The sequence below is a fragment of the Motacilla alba genome, chromosome 22, assembly GCF_015832195.1.
Source record: "Motacilla alba alba isolate MOTALB_02 chromosome 22, Motacilla_alba_V1.0_pri, whole genome shotgun sequence".
In the NCBI taxonomy this organism is placed as follows: domain Eukaryota; kingdom Metazoa; phylum Chordata; class Aves; order Passeriformes; family Motacillidae; genus Motacilla; species Motacilla alba.
This window is the reverse complement of record NC_052037.1, coordinates 4,043,672-4,060,110: the sequence shown is the minus strand read 5'-3', so window position 1 is coordinate 4,060,110 and position 16,439 is coordinate 4,043,672. Positions and strand designations below refer to the sequence as shown.

Sequence of the window (16,439 nt, the reverse complement as noted above, 5' to 3'; positions counted from 1 at the left end):
AAAATGCCATCCCAAGCTGCACATCCAGGCAGGTTTGGGATCCCCCAAGCTGCACATCCAGGCAGGTTTGGGATCCCCCGAGCTGCACATCCAGGCAGGTTTGGGATCCCCCGAGCTGCACATCCAGGCAGGTTTGGGGAGAAATGAGCTGATTTCAGCCTCGACCAGCCATGGCTGTTGGAGCAGGAGCCTTGTGGTGTTTGGTGCTGGTACAGAAGCGGCTGCCTGGTTTTTGGGGGTGTCAGGTACTGCAGGTAATGCTCTTAAATGCCATTCCTGCCACCTGCAGGACAGGTAACACGTGCTGGGGGTGTTAATGCTTTGTCTGTGTGCCGGCAGCTTTGGCAGCTTTGCATCGGTATCTGCCGCTTATGCAGATGTGGGAGCATCAAAGCACCAGGTGCCTCTGCCACCGACAATTCAGAGGGAGGGAGGAAACCCTGTCAAACACCTGGCCAGGTGTGACCGGGGTCCCGCTGGGTTCTCGGTGCAGGCCCTGGGGCTATGGGTGCATCAGGACCGTTGTGGGGGCAGAGAGAGCCGTGCCCAGAGGCCCGATGCCATGAGGTGCTGTGCACATCTGCTCACATCTGCTCCGGTGCAATTTGTCCCAAGCCCGTTCCTTAAACCTTTCCACCCGTGGTGTGGGACCAAGTGGTGTCAGCATCCCATCGCTCTGCTCCTTCACTCCCTCCCTTCCCCCTCACACCCCCAGCTGCCGCACGGCTTTGGGCACATCTCCCTGGTGCATTCACCTTTAGAGCTCTCCCGAGCCCTGCCAGGAGCAGCTCAGCATTCCGGGGCACATCCCCGCTTCCCCAGGCTCTGCTCCTCACCCGACACTTGCTCTCCCAGGCTGAGGAGCTGCTTTTTGCACGGGCTGGGCCCAGTTGTGCACAGCGGGAGGGAGGGAGGCAGTCGTGGGTGGCTGAGGCACAGCTGGGATGCTCCGGGGAGGTCCAGGCACAAGCTGGCTTTGTCCTTGCATTTCCCATCCCGGCCCCTTTTTGTCTCAAGCAGGCAGAGCAGCGCACCCGGTGTCCCCGTGTCCTGCCCCGCTTCCCTGTGTCCTACTCCGTGTCCCTGTGTCCTGCCCCGCGTCCCAGTCACGGGACAAACGCCACCTGCCCGAGCCGGCTCGTGCTTTAATGCACCATTTGTACAAATACCACCCTCGCTCTGTTTGTCCTCGCTCTTTCCTTTCATGTGTCCAAAGTAATCCGTGCCTGCCGTCCCCCTGGCCGAGCCAGCCCTTCCCAGAGCAGAAACCCGCCAGTTCCCCCAGCCCTGGGATGCTGAAGGGTGGTGGGCAGGACTGGGGCTGTCCCCCCACTTTATTGTCCCCGTGTCTGGGCTCCTGTGTCCCCCAGCCGATGTAGATTGGGGCAGGAGCAGGGCCGGAGCTGTCCCTGCTCAGGTCAGGTCCCCCTGGCAGAGCCCGGCTGGCCAGCAGAATCGTGCCTAAGCCCGGCTTTATTGTCATTGCCCACACTTTGATGTTTTCCTTACAGCCCTGGAATCCCAGCCTTTATTTTTCCACCCTGCTCTTCCCAGGGAGCGGCCGCTGCCTCCCCCTGCCCCGCCACAACTTTTGAACCCTCTGCTGGATTCCAAGCAGGCAGAGATGGCAGAGATACAGCACCGGCGGGGCAGGGGTCCCGGGGGGGCGTCGGGGGAGCGAATCCTCCTGCTTCGGAACCGTCTGGGAGCAGCAGTAACAAAACTGCGCAGAAAGAGGCAAGACACTGTGATTTTACAGCAGAGCACAGACGGGCAGGTTCCTGCTTCGCCTCCCGCCGGGGGTCAGCCCCTCGCCCCCGGCCCACCCTTGACAGCTCCTGCAAATGACCCTCTAATGACGGGATGGCCGCAGTGTGAAAGCTGCTGGAATATGGAAGCGGCCCCGGGGAGGGCCCGCTGCGGCGGGGGAGCAGCAGACACGCTTTGTTTATCCGCCGGCCGGGATGTGGATTGGGGATAATCAGCCCGGGCTGGGATGTGGAGTCGGGACGGGCTGGGGGTGGCCGCTGGCCCGGGGCCACCCGCCGCCAGCCCCGGCGCTTGGGGTCCCGCCCGTCCCCTGGGCTGCCTGCGGGTCCCCACGCGTGAGTGGCGTCCCCGTCCAGCTGTGAGCCCGGGGCTGCCAAAGCCGGGCTGATCCTCCTTCCCCGCGGCTGCCATGCGGGGGGACACGGTCACCTCGAGGCGCTCGGGACCCCAGCACTCCTCCGGATGGTGACCCAAAGGGCACCGCACGGCTTCGAATTGCCTGCCCTACCCTTATCTCCGAGGGGTAAAGAAATGAGGAAAATCCCCTCAGCCTCCCCTTCCACGCCTGCAGGTGCCTCCCTTGCTCTTGAGCGACCCCTCATCAGGGTGGGAACGGCTTCGTCCTTATCTCACGGGAGCTTTGGAGCTTTCCAGCATCTCTTGCTCTGTCGGAGGGACCCCTCGCTCGCTCGGGTAGTTTCAGGAGCAGGCAGAGCCCACCTGGCCTCGGAGCAGGCTGCAGCCAGAGCAGGGAGAAGCTCTGGGTGCAACAGAGGGGACCCAGAGAAGGGGACACTCACACCCTGGCACGCCAGCAACAGCAAAAACCAGCAGAACCCAACGGGCATTTTTAATAGATATAATTTATTGATTAATTGTACAGCTGCGACCTTTTCACTACCAGCCCATCCAGTGAGGGGGAAAAGGCTCGGGCAGAGCTGTGGTTACTTGTTTGTAACAGCTGCCCAGCTGGATCTGCCAGCTGGGGCTCGGGACATTGGCTAAAACATTCACTTGTCTGAGTTGTCACAGAGATGTGACAGTTTTAATAGAAATACAATAGAATTCTCAGCAGAAACGCCTAAGCCCCAGGGGAGATGGAGAATCCCAGTGGTGTGTATGCTCAGCATGGCCTGACACTGGAGCTGCGGGGTCCTGAGGACCTGGGACTCCTGGTTATTCCCATGGCTGAGAAAAGCAGCATTGAGCCGTGTCGTGGCAGCCAGTCCTGCACTCAGCTCCTGCCTCTGTCCCACACACGGCAGCCTCCAGCTCCTTGGTAAACACGGCACACCGCCGCCCCAGAGCTGCCCCTGGTGCCACAGGGAGGTGGCCGGTGGCCTTTTCCACGTGGAGCCCGGATCCAGCCGGGCACTGCGGCCGTGCAGTGCAGCAGAGCTGCCGGGCACCCGCTCGTCCCCGGGTCCAGCCGGGGCTGTGCCAGCCCGCAGGGCTTCCGAGACGCCCTGCTCTGTGCTCCTGGGTCCTCGAGGCACTTCTGGGCACAGACGTGCGCCTTCCTGGCGGGTACGGGGCGCCTCAGTTGCAGCCACACTCCTCGACGATCATGTCCTCGTGGTGGCGGACGACCATCTCGCCCCTCTCGTAGTAGAGCATGGAGAGGGGGCTCATCTTCACCGGGGAGCAGGCGGGACACGGCACCTGGTTGGGCTTGTAGAGCTGCAGCAAACTCTGTGGGAGACAGGGGAAGGGCAGAACGTGCCCCTGCCGGGCTGCGGGGCGCGGGGGATGCGGGGGCAGCGCCCCTCTTACCTGGATGTAGGCGTGGTTGGTGGGCTTGAAGGTCTCGTCCACGGGCGAGGGGCACAGCCCCTCGCAGCGGTAGGCGTTGTACTTCTTGGGGTACACGATCCAGCTGCCCCAGCCCGTCCGCTCGAAATCCACCACCATGTCCACCCTCCTGCACAGCGGCCCGCGCTGCTCCCGCGGGGCGGCCGCGGCGCCGCCGCTCGCTTTGATGCGCTGCCTCTCCGCCCGGTTCCTGCGCTGCCGGCGCGGCCCCGCGCCCTGCGAGCCGCTGTCGCGCATGATGTACTTGGAGGTCTCCGCCGTCCTGATGAGGCTGTGCTCCCCTGGGGACTTGTCCTTGGAGAAGACGAGCAGCAGGACGCTGTCCGCCACGTCCTGGGGCAGGGCTGGCTCCCCGCGGCCGGGCTCTGCCGGGGCGGCCCAGCCGCTCCCCTCCCACTGCCCCCTTCCCGCGGGGCTCCGCTGCCCAGCGGGCACGGCTTGGTGCAGCCAGGCCCGCAGCAGGTTGGTGACCTCAAAGACTTTCCAGGAGGCCTGGGTGGCAGAGGGGCTGCCAGCCACGGTGCCCAGGAAGAGCTGGTGGGCGCAGCCCCCGTCTGGCCGGCACCTGCGCCGCTGGCTGTGGAAGATGTCCAGGGAGACGTTGTGGGCGCGGGAGAGGCCGGGCAGGCGGACGCGGAGCTGAGCCAGACTCACCTCCTGGCTGCTGGACAGCGAGGACATGTCGAAGGAGAGCGCCCAGCGGGAGCCGTTCTGCAGGGAGCCTGGAAGCCAAGGGCACGGTGAGGACAGTGGTGCCAGGGGTGCCGGAGCTGGGGGGGGACGGTGCCCCCGCCTGCTGCCAGCCGGGAGCCAGCCCGGCCGTGGGAGCCTGAGGGTCGGGAGAAAGGGGCTGGATCCACCTGAGAGCCAGCCAGAGCCTCAGGCAGGGCAGGGATGCCCGGGACAGTGGGGAGGGATCCCGGGACAGGGACGCGTGGGGACAGCGCGGGTCCCGGGATGGCGCCGGTCCCAGGACAGGGAGGCTCGGGGACAGCGGCAGCACCGGGAAGAGGGACGGTGCTGATCCCGGGGACAGGGTCGTCCGGGAACGGTGCCGGTCCTGGGAATAGCGCCGGTCCCGGGACAGGGATGCCCGCGGCGCCACTCACCGTGTGGGGAGAGGCTGAGAGCGGCGGCGGCGGCGGCGCGGAGCGGGGCGGGAGGGGCGCGGAGCAGCTGCAGCATCAGCGGGGGACAGCGCGGCGGGGCGCGGGCCGGGGCGCGGGTCGGTGCCCAGGTGAGTGCCCCGGTGGACGCAGCGGTCGGTGCCCAGGTGAGTGCCCGGGTGGACGCTGCGGTCGGTGCCCAGGTGAGTGCCCCGGTGGACGCTCCGGTCGGTGCCCAAGTGAGCGCCCGGGTCGGAGCGCAGCCCAGGAGGAGCGGGGCTAAGGCGCAGAGCGCCAGCGCGGGCACGGAGCGGAGCGGGACCCGCATGTCTGCCCGGGCCACCCGCAGCCGCCCTATTTGTACAGCGGCCCGAGCGCCGCCCCGGGAGGCCTCGGCACCCCCCTCCCCGACAGCCCCCTCCCCTCTTCTCCCCGTCCCTCTTCCCATCCCTCCGTCCCTATCTCTGTCCTCCCTCCCCTCCACCCCCATCTACCTCCCGGCCATCCCTCCCCGATCCCTTGCCCTCGTCCCCCGCCCTACTCTTTCTCCGTATCTCCTTCTCCCCATCCTTCCCCCGCTGCTTGCAGCCTTATCCATCCATCCATCCATCCATCCATCCATCCATCCATCCATCCATCCATCCATCCATCCATCCATCCTTGCCTAATCCCTGCGTTTCTCCAGTTCTCTTTCTCCCGTCCATCTCTCCTGGTCTCGTCCCCACCACCCCTCTCTGTCCCTCTGTCCCTGTGCCCGGGGCTTGGGGGCGGCCACCCCCGCGCTGTACGAGGCCGCTGCTGTCCCCAGAGCCCGCAGAGCCCGGCGCTGCCGGTGGCGAGTGGCCCGGGCACACGGCCAGCCCGGTCAGCCCTGCCCCGCTCCAGCAGGACCGGGGGTACCCCTGGCCCCCAATCTTTGGGGCGGGGGTGCCAGCGGGGGTCCCGCCCCGCCCAGAGGGGCGACCCTCGTCCTTCCCGGCGGGAAAGGCGCTCGGTCCTCCCGCGGGGCACGGGACCCGCTCCCGGTTTTCGCCCCCGCCGTCAGCCCCGCCGCCGTGACGTCACGGCTATTCAGGATGACGTCACACCGCGCAGCGCTCCCGGCGGCCGCCGGCAGGGGGCGCGCTCTGCCGCGGCGGGGCCCGCGCGCGCGCTGAGTCTCGCGAGATCTCCGCGGGATTCTCGCGGCAGAGACACCAACATGGCGGCGGCAGCGGCGGCCGAGGGCGCCGAGCCCCCCCCGGAGCCGCCCCCGGCCCCGGAGCCCCCGGCCCCGCCAGAGCCGCCCGCCACCGACGCCGAGACCGGGTATGTCCCTCCCCCTGGGCGGGCCCCTGCGAGCCCCGCGCTCCCCGGGCCGTGCGGGCTCGGCGGGAGCCGGCCCCGTTACCATGGGAACGCGGATGGGGCTCCGGGGCTGCTCCCGGCCGGGCCCCGAGCGCGGCGCGCCCCGAGGCGGGCTCCGCTCTGACCTCTGTGCCCTGGCAGGGGGGACGCCGCCATGGTCGATGCCAGCGCGGCCCTGGAGACCGAGTCGGCCAACGGGAAGGAGCCGCTGGTGGGTGCCGTGGGCGCGGGGGGTGGGTTCGGCCGGGGGGGAGCATCCCTTAGCGCCGGCGTTGCTTCCTTAAAGGATTTTGGAAATCTCCAGCCGTGTGGCTCATCCTCACGAGCCAACAAACAGCCCCAGCCTGCTGCAACAGGGCCGCGGCTTAGGGGAAAGGATTTATTCCCTCTCAAATGCCACGGTGGCAGATTCCTGCCCAGCCCCCTGTGCTGCCTGCCGCGGGCACTGTTGGATTCCTGGCTCTGCTCCGCCTCCAGGACGCTGCCGGGGACGGCGCCGAAGCCATGGATGCCCAGGGGGGCTCGGGGGACGAGGAGAACGCGCGGCAGCTGGGCGAGATCGAGCTGCAGTGTGGCATCTGCACCAAGTGGTTCACAGCTGACACCTTCGGCATCGACACCACGTAGGTGATGGCTGGCAGGGCCAGCGCGGGGCTTTAAAGGGGAATGTTTGGAGTCTGAGTTGCCAGGGACCTGCCCGTGTCCTTGAACACTTGGGAATTGGTGTGTTGTGTAAATAAAGCTTTGTCCACGATAAAGGCACCCCCGTGAAATACCACTGAGCGTGTTGGGTGTCTGTGCTTTTAGGGAGGGAAGGAATACTCGGGTTTCAACCTGCAATAATTCGTTTCTTAACCCAGTGTAGTAAAGAATAATTAATTTTCTTTCACTCCAGGAAGAACACGGAGGGGCTGGAGCATGTCCAGGGAAGGGAGCAGAGCTGGGAAGTGGCTGGAGCACCAGGAGAGGCTGAGGGAGCTGGGAAGGGGCTCAGCCTGGAGAAAAGGAGGCTCAGGGGGGACCTTGTGGAGGGGACAGCCAGGGGACAGGGACAGGACAAGGGGAGGTGTCCAAAGAACCACTGGAGGTGGCACTCAGCACTCTGGGCTGGGGATAAGGTGAGGATTGGGCACGGACTGGACTCAGGGGTCTCAGAGGGCCTTTCCAGCCTCACGGGTTCTGGGGTTCTTTAAGCTGATGCAATAATTGCTCTGTACCCAGCTCTAACCAAGCTGCTTTTTCCCAGCTCGTGTCTGCCCTTCATGACCAACTACAGCTTCCACTGCAATGTGTGCCACCACAGCGGGAACACCTATTTCCTGAGGAAGCAAGCAAGTGAGTTTGAGCTACTTGGGAGGTGTTTTGTGCAGGATCATCCTGGAGGTTGGCTGTGTCTGAAGTCAGTGGGTGGGCTCTGCTGAGACACCCGGAAAATGACCCAAAATCCCATATTTACAACCACGTGTGGGTTCTTGTAAGAATGTTTTGCTACTGATTTATGAAGGTGGTGTAAGTGGTTGAGGAGGGCTGAGTCAGGACAGAACTGGGGAGGTTTTGCAGTTTCTCAGGGTGACGCTGTGGCTGGGTGTCTGATCTTCCCACCGAGTGCAACCTTTGTTTCTCAGATCTGAAGGAAATGTGCCTTAGTGCCCTGGCCAACCTGACGTGGCAGTCGAGGACCCAGGACGAGCACCCCAAAACCATGTTCTCCAAGGATAAGGTCTGGCTCTTCGGGACCTGCCACGGGCTCACGGCACTGCTGGTGTCAGTCAGCAAGAGGAGGAGCTCACACAAGTGTTTTGTGTTCCTACAGGATATTATCCCCTTCATTGACAAATACTGGGAGTGTATGACAACGCGGCAGAGGCCTGGGAAAATGACTTGGCCCAATAATATTGTCAAAACCATGGTAAGGACTGAGGGTAAATCCGTGGAAGAATTCCCACAAGTTTGGGTTTCTGTGTGTGCTGAGGCCGGGCTTGGAGCTGCAGGGTGAAGGTGCTGGTGCTTCTCAGGCAGCTGATGTACCTAACACCCTGATAGGAACTCCTGGGCTTTAAACACTTGTTACTGGATTTGTTATGATCTTATTCTGTGTAACTAAAACCCCTCTCTTTTAGTGTAAAGAAAGAGATGTGTTCCTGGTCAAAGAGCATCCAGACCCAGGCAGTAAAGACCCAGAGGAAGATTACCCCAAATTTGGGCTTCTGGACCAGGTATGGGCTGGGAGACAGGAGGAAGGTGGGGGTCCCACTGCTGCCTTTGTGCTCAGTCAAGGGGCAGATCTGTGCTGGGCCAGCAGTGGCTGGGAGCCCCAGCAGGCTCAGAGTGTTCCCTTGGACCAAGTTTGTGCAGCAGAGCTTTTGATCTCCTGCAGGATCTCGCCAATATTGGTCCAGCCTATGACAACCAGAAGCAGAGCAACGCCGTGTCCACGAGTGGAAGCTTAAATGGCAAGTTCTTTACTCGGGGGGGTTTGGATGTTTGGGACTAAGCTGCATTTCCCAGTTCTCTGGGCATCTGTGCAGTTAAACTGCCCTGTGAACTGAGCTTATGCTCAGAGCAGTCTCGTTGTGCCTTTTTACAGAAAGATCAACTCTGTGTCTTGGAAAGGTTCAGCCCTTTCTTTGCTGTGACCACACAGATCGAGATGCTCGCTGAAGGCTGAGCTTGTCACTTTGCTCCTAGGATGGTTTTAAATTACCTCCTTGAGTTGTTCGGATTCCCCGTTTCCCATCTTGCCGAGGGTACTCAGGGCAGCCTTGCTGCAGTAAATGAACTGTTAACGGGTTTAATGTGTTCATAATCTTTATTAAACACATCCCAGAAGTGCAGGCAGGAGGTATTTGGGTCTTTTTAAAGCAGGTTAGAGATCTCTCAGGTGTGTTATTTCCATGTCATGCTCTGGTTGTTTTTTGTTTCATTTCTGGGAGACTGACAGACATGTGGTGCCACTTCTGTTCTTGCAGGTGGAGCCTCTCTGGGAGGTGAATATTTACCTTTCAGCTTCTAAAACTTAAGTATTGCTGTTTGCAAAGCTTTTCTTGCTCGATTCTCTTAGAAGCCAAAGACAATCAAAAACAAAAGCGTGCCCTGATGTGATTGCAGTTGGACTTCAATACAAACCAGCAATTCTAGTCTTTAATCTTCATAGTTAGAAGCTTTTAATTGCCATATTCTGCCTTACTTGACTGGTTTAAAGGTTTTGTTTATTTATTTTACGCTTATGTTTATTTCTTCTGTATCAATTGACCTGATGTTGTAGTTTTGGATGCTTGAACAACCGGTCTGAAATTTACAGTGCAATGGTTTTTTGGGCAAGTAATTGCTGACAAACTGGAGAGCCTGAATGTTTGTCTGCACTGAAATCAGGGAGTGCAGCTGGATCAGGTCATGTTTGTGCAGAATATGGCATTCCCTGGATGGTTTGGATCCCTTACACTGTAAGGGAGTGCTGGTAATGGAAGAGCTGACTGGATTTTTAGTTACCACATAAATGTGGTGTGTGAAGGTGTTTATCTACAGTACATGAAATTTCCATCGTTTCCCTTATAAATCAGCAGTGATATCATTGGAAATAGCAGGATGATAAATGCATGTATGATTTAATTTATTAAACATGCTGATATTAGTTTGATTAAGTTTGACATGTAGCTTTTCCTACACTCAGTTTTATTACGAGTGCTGAGTTCAAACTGATTTGCTGCTCAATCACAGAAATCATTTCAGTAGTACTGAAGAGAAACACCTCCTGCTTTTCATTTTTCACCTCTTGCTTTTCATTTTTCCTCAACTCAGGTGGATTTTATTTTGTAGATGGAAATGGAACACTGAGTGCTTATTGTTGGATTGTTGGTTGGTGTCAGTGTTCCTCCAGCACAGGGTCACTGGCTCGGTGGCTGTGCTGTAGGGTGGGTTTCTGCTGCTTCTGCAGAAATAGATTTGGGCTGTGACTGGAATCTCCAGTAATAATAATAATAATAATAATAATAATGCCCCTGAAGTGGATCCCAGTGCTGCTGCCTATAAATCTTCTGATGATAGAAAAAATTCTTAATTCTCACCTGACAAGCTCAGATTGAGCTTCTTTTACCGCTCAATCTCCTTTAGCTTCTGCTTCAATTTGAGACACCTCAAAAGCTGACCAGAAGCCACATGAAAGCTGTTGATTTGCTGTGCTCCTTGGCAGTGAAGCGTGGGTCACAGTAACTGTGGCCAAAGGCCCCTGAGCCCACGCTGGCTGTGGCTGCTGTGCCCCTCTGTCCCTGGGGGTGAGGCGCGGGTGAGCAGCAGCTCCTGAGGGGGCCTGCTTTGTGTGTCCAGGGGGAATGGCTGCCGGGGGCAGTGGGAAGGGCCGAGGGGCCAAGCGCAAGCAGCAGGACGGGGGCACCACGGGCACGGCCAAGAAAACCCGGAGGTGAGAGCAGAGGAGCCCTGGGGGGCAGGGATGGGCACGGGGATGGGCCTGGAGATGGACATGGGGACGGGTGTGGGCACAGGGATGGGCCTGGAGATTGACATGGGGATGGGATGGGCACAGGGATGGGTGTGGAGATGGACAAGGGGACGGGATGGGCACAGGGATGGGTGTGGAGATGGACACAGGGACGGGATGGGCACAGGGATGGGCGTGGAGATGGACACGGGGACGGGATGGGCACAGGGATGGGTGTGGAGATGGACAAGGGGACGGGATGGGCACAGGGATGGGTGTGGAGATGGACACGGGGACGGGATGGGCACAGGGATGGGCATGGAGATGGACATGGGGACGGGATGGGCACAGGGATGGGTGTGGAGATGGACATGGGGACGGGATGGGCACGGGGATGGGCGTGGAGATGGACACGGGGACGGGATGGGCACAGGGATGGGCACAGGGATGGGTGTGGAGATGGACATGGGGACGGGATGGGCACGGGGATGGGTGTGGAGATGGACATGGGGACGGGATGGGCACGGGGATGGGCACAGGGATGGGTGTGGAGATGGGCACAGGGATGGGTGTGGAGATGGACACGGAGACGGGATGGGCACAGGGATGGGTGTGGGGATGGGCACAGGGATGGGTGTGGAGATGGACACGGAGACGGGATGGGCACAGGGATGGGCGTGGAGATGGACACGGGGATGGGATGGGCACAGGGATGGGCACAGGGATGGGTGTGGAGATTGACATGGGGACGGGATGGGCACAGGGATGGGTGTGGAGATGGACACAGGGACAGGATGGGCACAGGGATGGGCGTGGAGATGGACACAGGGACGGGATGGGCACAGGGATGGGTGTGGAGATGGACATGGGGACGGGTGTGGGCACAGGGATGGGTACCAGTCAGCGACAGTGGCACCTGTGATGCCCCAAGCTGCCTCCCAGCTGTCTCTGCCCTGGGTGGGTGTTTGGGGGTGACTGCAGAGCCCTGTGATGTCACTGATGATGTCATGGGTGAGTGATGGGTCACAGGCTGTAAATGATTTGCAGTGGATGACCGCTCGTTTCACACAGACACGAGCGTGCGGCCGCTGAGCACAGGGACAGCTCTGCCGGGGGGTGTTCTGGGGTGACGTGTGACAGCACCTGGAGATGCCAGCGTGGGGTTTCTGTGTTTCAGTGACCCGCTGTTCGCTGCTCAGCGCCTGCCCCCCCACGGCTACCCTCTGGAGCACCCCTTCAACAAGGACGGCTATCGCTACATCCTGGCCGAGCCTGACCCTCACGCCCCCGACCCAGAAAAGCTGGAGCTGGACTGTTGGGCAGGAAAACCAATTCCTGGGGACCTGTACAGAGCCTGCCTGTATGAGCGAGTCCTCCTGGCGCTGCATGACCGAGGTACAGAGCTCCTTGGGGCGTGCAGGTTGTGTTTCCTTCCAGAGGCATCTCGGCACCAGTCGGAGCTTAGAAGCGCAGAGCTTAAATCCACCTCTGCGTGTTCTCTTGCCTTTTGACATCAGCACGTTAAAAATGACAAGCGTGTGCTCCCCTGCAGCTCCCCAGCTGAAGATCTCTGACGACAGGCTGACTGTCGTTGGGGAGAAGGGCTATTCCATGGTGCGGGCCTCGCACGGCGTGCGGAAGGGAGCCTGGTACTTCGAAATCTCCATGGACGAGATGCCTCCAGACACAGCTGCCAGATTAGGCTGGTCACAGCCCTTGGGTAAATAATCTTACAGAACATTTCTTAGCGGCTGCTCCTGCTGCACTCCCTGTGTTCACCGTGAGGCGTTTGTTTCCGCAGGGAACCTCCAGGCCCCTCTGGGATATGACAAGTTCAGTTACTCCTGGCGCAGCAAAAAGGGAACCAAGTTTCACCAGTCCATAGGGAAACACTATTCCTCTGGCTACGGACAGGGAGATGTCCTGGGGTTTTATATCAACCTTCCAGAGGATACTGAGACAGCCAAATCTCTGCCTGACACCTACAAAGACAAGGTGAGGTGCAAGTTCACTGTTGGATTAAGCATTGGCAGGTGGAAAACTGGAAAACGAGTTGCTGTGGCCTCACTCGTGCCCCTTTCTGTGCATCCTTCCCATCCTGCCTCTCGGTACCTCTGTGGTTCCTGGGGGAGAGGCCCAAAGTGTTGATCTCAAGAAAGCAAAATACTCCTGGATGGGATTGCCCACATCTCCTTTCACCTTCCCCTCCTGGCTCTGAAATCCCTGAGCTGTGGGAATCACTCCTCACAGGTACTCTGACACCAGGCACGCCTGGCCCTGAGCAGGGCAGGTGACAGGTAACAGATTTCGGGCTTGTTCCTCACGTTGTTTGCTGCTGTTTCAGGCTTTGATCAAATTCAAAAGCTACTTGTACTTTGAAGAGAAGGATTTTGTGGACAAAGCAGAGAAGAGCCTAAAGCAAGCCCCTGGAAGCCAGGTGAATTGTTGCTGTCACTTCAAGATGTGCCTGGCCTGAGCGAAGGGGAGCAGGCATTAATCTTGTCAGGGTTGCTGTGTCCTGACAGCCACCATCAGTGGGAAAACCCTTCGTTTTTCAGATCATATTCTTCAAGAATGGTGTCAGCCAAGGAGTTGCTTTTAAGGACATCTTTGAGGGGGTTTATTTTCCTGCTATCTCTCTGTACAAAGGCTGCACGGTAAGCAAGGGGTCTTTGAAAGGGAGTTCCTAAATCCATCAGTTTCACACACAAAGTGTGTTCATGCACGAGGTGTGGGCACTCCAGGAGTGTGCCAAGTGACAAAGAAAGATGGGAATCATTTTAGTGACTCTGGAACAGTCCTGCTGTTCACATGTGTAACAAGATTATCAAATTGCTGAAGTAACATCAGCTATGTTTGTTCCTGTGGGCTTGCACAGGGTGTGGGGAGGCTCAGGAGCAGGAAGGAGTGAGAACGGAGGACTGAAGAGATTTTCCTGGATTTTTAGATTTAATGAAAATATATGTTCCCCAGGTTTCCATAAACTTTGGGCCATATTTCAAGTATCCACCGAGAGACATCACTTACCATCCTGTAAGTAAAACTGAAGCTTCTCCCCCTGTTTGAGAGCTTCATTGTTTAAATCAAAGATGTTTTGGTGTGATTCACACCACACCTGTACCTGTCCTTCAGTCTCAGTACCTGGCAGTGTAGCCAAAAGGATTGTGTTTAAAAATACGTAAGGACAGATATCCAAATGAATCATTAATTTTAATTAAATAATAGGTGCTGTTATCTCTGTTTGCTGTTATCAGATTGTTGCCTGTGTTGGCCTCATCTGTCAGTAAGGGGGCTGAACTGTTGTTCAAGGAAACACTTGGAATTTCCCCCTGCCAGTACTGCTTTGAGGAAGGAAACAGCCCTGGGCTGTGTGGTCCCTCCTTGTCCAGGACTGGAGCTAACTGTGCTTCCCCCTGCAGATGAGTGACATGGGCTGGGGGGCCGTGGTGGAGCACACGCTGGCCGATGTCCTGTACCACGTGGAGACGGAGGTGGATGGCAGGAGGAGCCCACCCTGGGAGCCATAAACCCCACACCGTGGTTTTACTGCAGAGGAGCATCCCTCCCTCTCTCCGTGATCAGCCGAGGAGCCAACAGGCCAAGGTGGATGCAGCCCTGGCTGGCAGGTGTTGTGTGTGTGTGCCCCGGGAGGCACTTCTGGGGTGTTTTGTGCTGCTGTGGGGCCTCTCTGGCAGCCCCCAGTACCATTAGAGTGTCACTCGCTGGACAGGGGGGTGTTGAAGATCCTTCTCCCGGGCTGTGACAGCTCAGGGTGCAGCTGCCCCTGCCAGGTGTGGCTGCAGTGACCCCTGTGCTCAGGTGTGCTTGGCTGATGGTGACCAACAGCTCCCAGCCAGGACGGCTCTGTTGGAACGACACGGCTGCATGCAAGACTGAAATTTGGGCTTCTGGCCAAACTGTATTGTTTTTTTCCCCACAGACTGGAAACCAGTTTAAAAATAAAGGCTTTAACTCTTCTTTTTATTCTTGTTTTTGTCTTGTAAATTGTTACAAATGACATTGAAACTCCAAGTAGCTACACTTGGAGATCTTTTGAGCTGAAGATGTCCTGTGCCCGGGAGTTACATGGGGCCTAATGATCATCATTGCAGATGGGTGAATAAATAATTTGGCACTTATGTGTTGGTACAGGAAAAAATAAATTAGAGCTGCTTTGAGGGGGAGAGGAAACAAAATTGTTAAGTGCTGTGTTTCAGATTTGGGAGAGTAAAAGTTGATTAAAGCTTTATTTATTCATTGAAAGTAATTAGGGAGGGTGGAGTTGGCTGACTGGGCCAGCACATGCTCAGTTAAGCAACTGCAGGAATTAAATTTTTAGTCCTGCACTTGCACAATGAGCTTCAATAAATAAACCATTCTATTTCTCGAGTGTGACTATGTATTAATGAGTGGAGTCTGCTAGGAAAGGCCTGGGCTAATTGAAGTGACAAGATTCCATACTTGGCCCCTGAAGGAAGCCCTGCACGGGGTGGTCAGCAGGCCGTGGTCAGGCTGTGGTCAGGCCATGGTCAGGCCGTGGTCAGGCTGTGGTCAGGCCGTGGTCAGCAGGCCGTGGTCAGCAGGCGGTCAGGCTGTGGTCAGGCTGTGGTCAGGCCGTGGTCAGCAGGCTGTGGTCAGGCTGTGGTCAGCAGGCTGTGGTCAGCAGGCCGTGGTCAGCAGGCCGTGGTCAGCATGCTGTGGTCAGGCTGTGGTCAGCAGGTGGTCAGGCTGTGGTCAGGCTGTGGTCAGGCCATGGTCAGCAGGTGGTCAGGCTGTGGTCAGCAGGCTGTGGTCAGGCTGTGGTCAGCAGGCCATGGTCAGCAGGCTGTGGTCAGGCCGTGGTCAGCAGGTGGTCAGGCTGTGGTCAGCAGGTCGTGGTCAGGCTGTGGTCAGGCTGTGGTCAGCAGGCTGTGGTCAGGCTGTGGTCAGCAGGTCGTGGTCAGGCTGTGGTCAGGCTGTGGTCAGGCTGTGGTCAGCAGGCCATGGTCAGCAGGCTGTGGTCAGGCTGTGGTCAGCAGGCCATGGTCAGCAGGCTGTGGTCAGCAGGTGGTCAGGCTGTGGTCAGCAGGCCGTGGTCAGCAGGCTGTGGTCAGGCTGTGGTCAGCAGGTGGTCAGGCTGTGGTCAGGCCATGGTCAGCAGGTGGTCAGGCTGTGGTCAGGCCATGGTCAGCAGGTGGTCAGGCTGTGGTCAGGCCATGGTCAGCAGGTGGTCAGGCTGTGGTCAGCAGGCTGTGGTCAGCAGGCCATGGTCAGCAGGCTGTGGTCAGGCTGTGGTCAGGCTGTGGTCAGGCCGTGGTCAGCAGGCCGCAGGCACCGGCCGGGCCAGGCGCTGCCGCAGGTGTTTGGCGAAGTCCACCTGTGTCTGGGACAGGACCTGGTTGATGATGGTCTTGGGCAGCCACCCCTGGGGAGGAGCAGACACAGCCTGTGAGCAGAACCGGCCTCTCCCGCAGCCCTTGGCTCCCCCAGGCTCCTCGCAGCCCCAGGTACCTTGAGGTCGATGCTGAGCAGCCAGGTGAGCCTGGTCCGGGAGGGGCTGCCGGGCAGCGGGCGCAGGACCATGCAGGTGGGACCGTTCTCAGCCCTGGTGGGGAGAGAGGCCCAGGTCAGACCCAAACTTGGACTTTTCAGCCTCAAAAATGCACTTTGGGCTTTCTGCAGCAGCTCCTGCTGCCCCTAGAAACCCAGCGACCCCGAGCCCACAGTAAAAGGGAAACCCCTGTGGGAATGCCCTCCCTGCAGACGCGTAACGGGGCTGAGCAGGCGGTACCTTATGAAGCCCTCCTGCTCGGGCATGGCCCCGTAGGTGGTGGACATCCCTGCCAGGACGCAGGTGGAGCCACGTCTCCTGGAGCACCGCACGCTCACAAAGTCCCGTGGCCCCACGATGTTCCCGGGGGTCGCGGCCGCCTTCTCGTGGGTGATCACCGTGTCCTTCCCAATCTTCTCCAGAATCTGCAGTTCAGAGT

The 16,439-nt window shown here is 59.0% G+C and overlaps 3 protein-coding genes across 4 annotated transcripts; 1 reads left to right on the top strand and 2 right to left on the bottom strand.

Annotated features, from left to right (window-relative positions):
- Positions 1–3,254: 3,254 nt before the first annotated feature.
- LOC119710804 (nodal homolog) lies at positions 3,255–5,100 on the bottom strand. The gene is made up of 3 exons (XM_038160220.1): positions 4,692–5,100; positions 3,544–4,304; positions 3,255–3,462 (listed from the first exon to the last, which is right to left on the bottom strand). The coding sequence occupies exons 1-3, from the start codon at positions 5,014–5,016 to the stop codon at positions 3,310–3,312; spliced, it is 1,239 nt and encodes a 412-aa protein (XP_038016148.1). The 5' UTR covers positions 5,017–5,100; the 3' UTR covers positions 3,255–3,309.
- Positions 5,101–5,866: 766 nt separating this feature from the next.
- LOC119710801 (set1/Ash2 histone methyltransferase complex subunit ASH2) lies at positions 5,867–14,454 on the top strand. Of its 2 annotated transcripts, XM_038160215.1 has the most exons (17): positions 5,867–5,996; positions 6,177–6,246; positions 6,513–6,658; positions 7,282–7,370; positions 7,661–7,755; positions 7,849–7,944; positions 8,156–8,251; positions 8,413–8,488; positions 9,005–9,022; positions 10,359–10,452; positions 11,648–11,865; positions 12,023–12,190; positions 12,272–12,465; positions 12,815–12,907; positions 13,029–13,127; positions 13,444–13,503; positions 13,890–14,454. In XM_038160215.1, exons 1-17 carry the CDS (start codon positions 5,890–5,892, stop codon positions 13,995–13,997), a joined length of 1,827 nt encoding a protein of 608 aa, XP_038016143.1. In that variant the 5' UTR covers positions 5,867–5,889; the 3' UTR covers positions 13,998–14,454. The 2 variants fall into 2 exon arrangements, with proteins under 2 accessions (XP_038016143.1, XP_038016144.1); XM_038160216.1 differs by lacking the exon at positions 9,005–9,022.
- Positions 14,455–15,734: 1,280 nt separating this feature from the next.
- Positions 15,735–16,437, bottom strand: LOC119710783 (steroidogenic acute regulatory protein, mitochondrial-like; the record flags this gene model as incomplete). The annotated part of the gene is made up of 3 exons (XM_038160181.1): positions 15,735–15,874; positions 15,961–16,054; positions 16,241–16,437. Coding segments are annotated over 3 exons (399 nt in total), but the record flags the coding sequence as incomplete, so codon positions are not given.
- Between the last annotated feature and the right edge of the window lie 2 nt (positions 16,438–16,439).

What these genes read in the sequence shown, in the direction of transcription:
- LOC119710801 (XM_038160215.1), top strand. Translation starts at nt 5,890, where the DNA reads ATGGCGGCGGCAGCGGCGGCCGAGGGCGCCGAGCCCCCCCCGGAGCCG. An exon ending in CCATGTTCTCCAAGGATAAG is followed by an intron (nt 7,756 to 7,848) that starts GTCTGGCTCTTC and finishes GTGTTCCTACAG; the next exon opens with GATATTATCCCCTTCATTGA. An exon ending in ACGGCCAAGAAAACCCGGAG is followed by an intron (nt 10,453 to 11,647) that starts GTGAGAGCAGAG and finishes TCTGTGTTTCAG; the next exon opens with TGACCCGCTGTTCGCTGCTC.
- LOC119710804 (XM_038160220.1), bottom strand. Translation starts at nt 5,016, where the DNA reads ATGCGGGTCCCGCTCCGCTCCGTGCCCGCGCTGGCGCTCTGCGCCTTA. An exon ending in TCTCAGCCTCTCCCCACACG is followed by an intron (nt 4,305 to 4,691) that starts GTGAGTGGCGCC and finishes CTTGGCTTCCAG; the next exon opens with GCTCCCTGCAGAACGGCTCC. An exon ending in CCAACCACGCCTACATCCAG is followed by an intron (nt 3,463 to 3,543) that starts GTAAGAGGGGCG and finishes TGTCTCCCACAG; the next exon opens with AGTTTGCTGCAGCTCTACAA.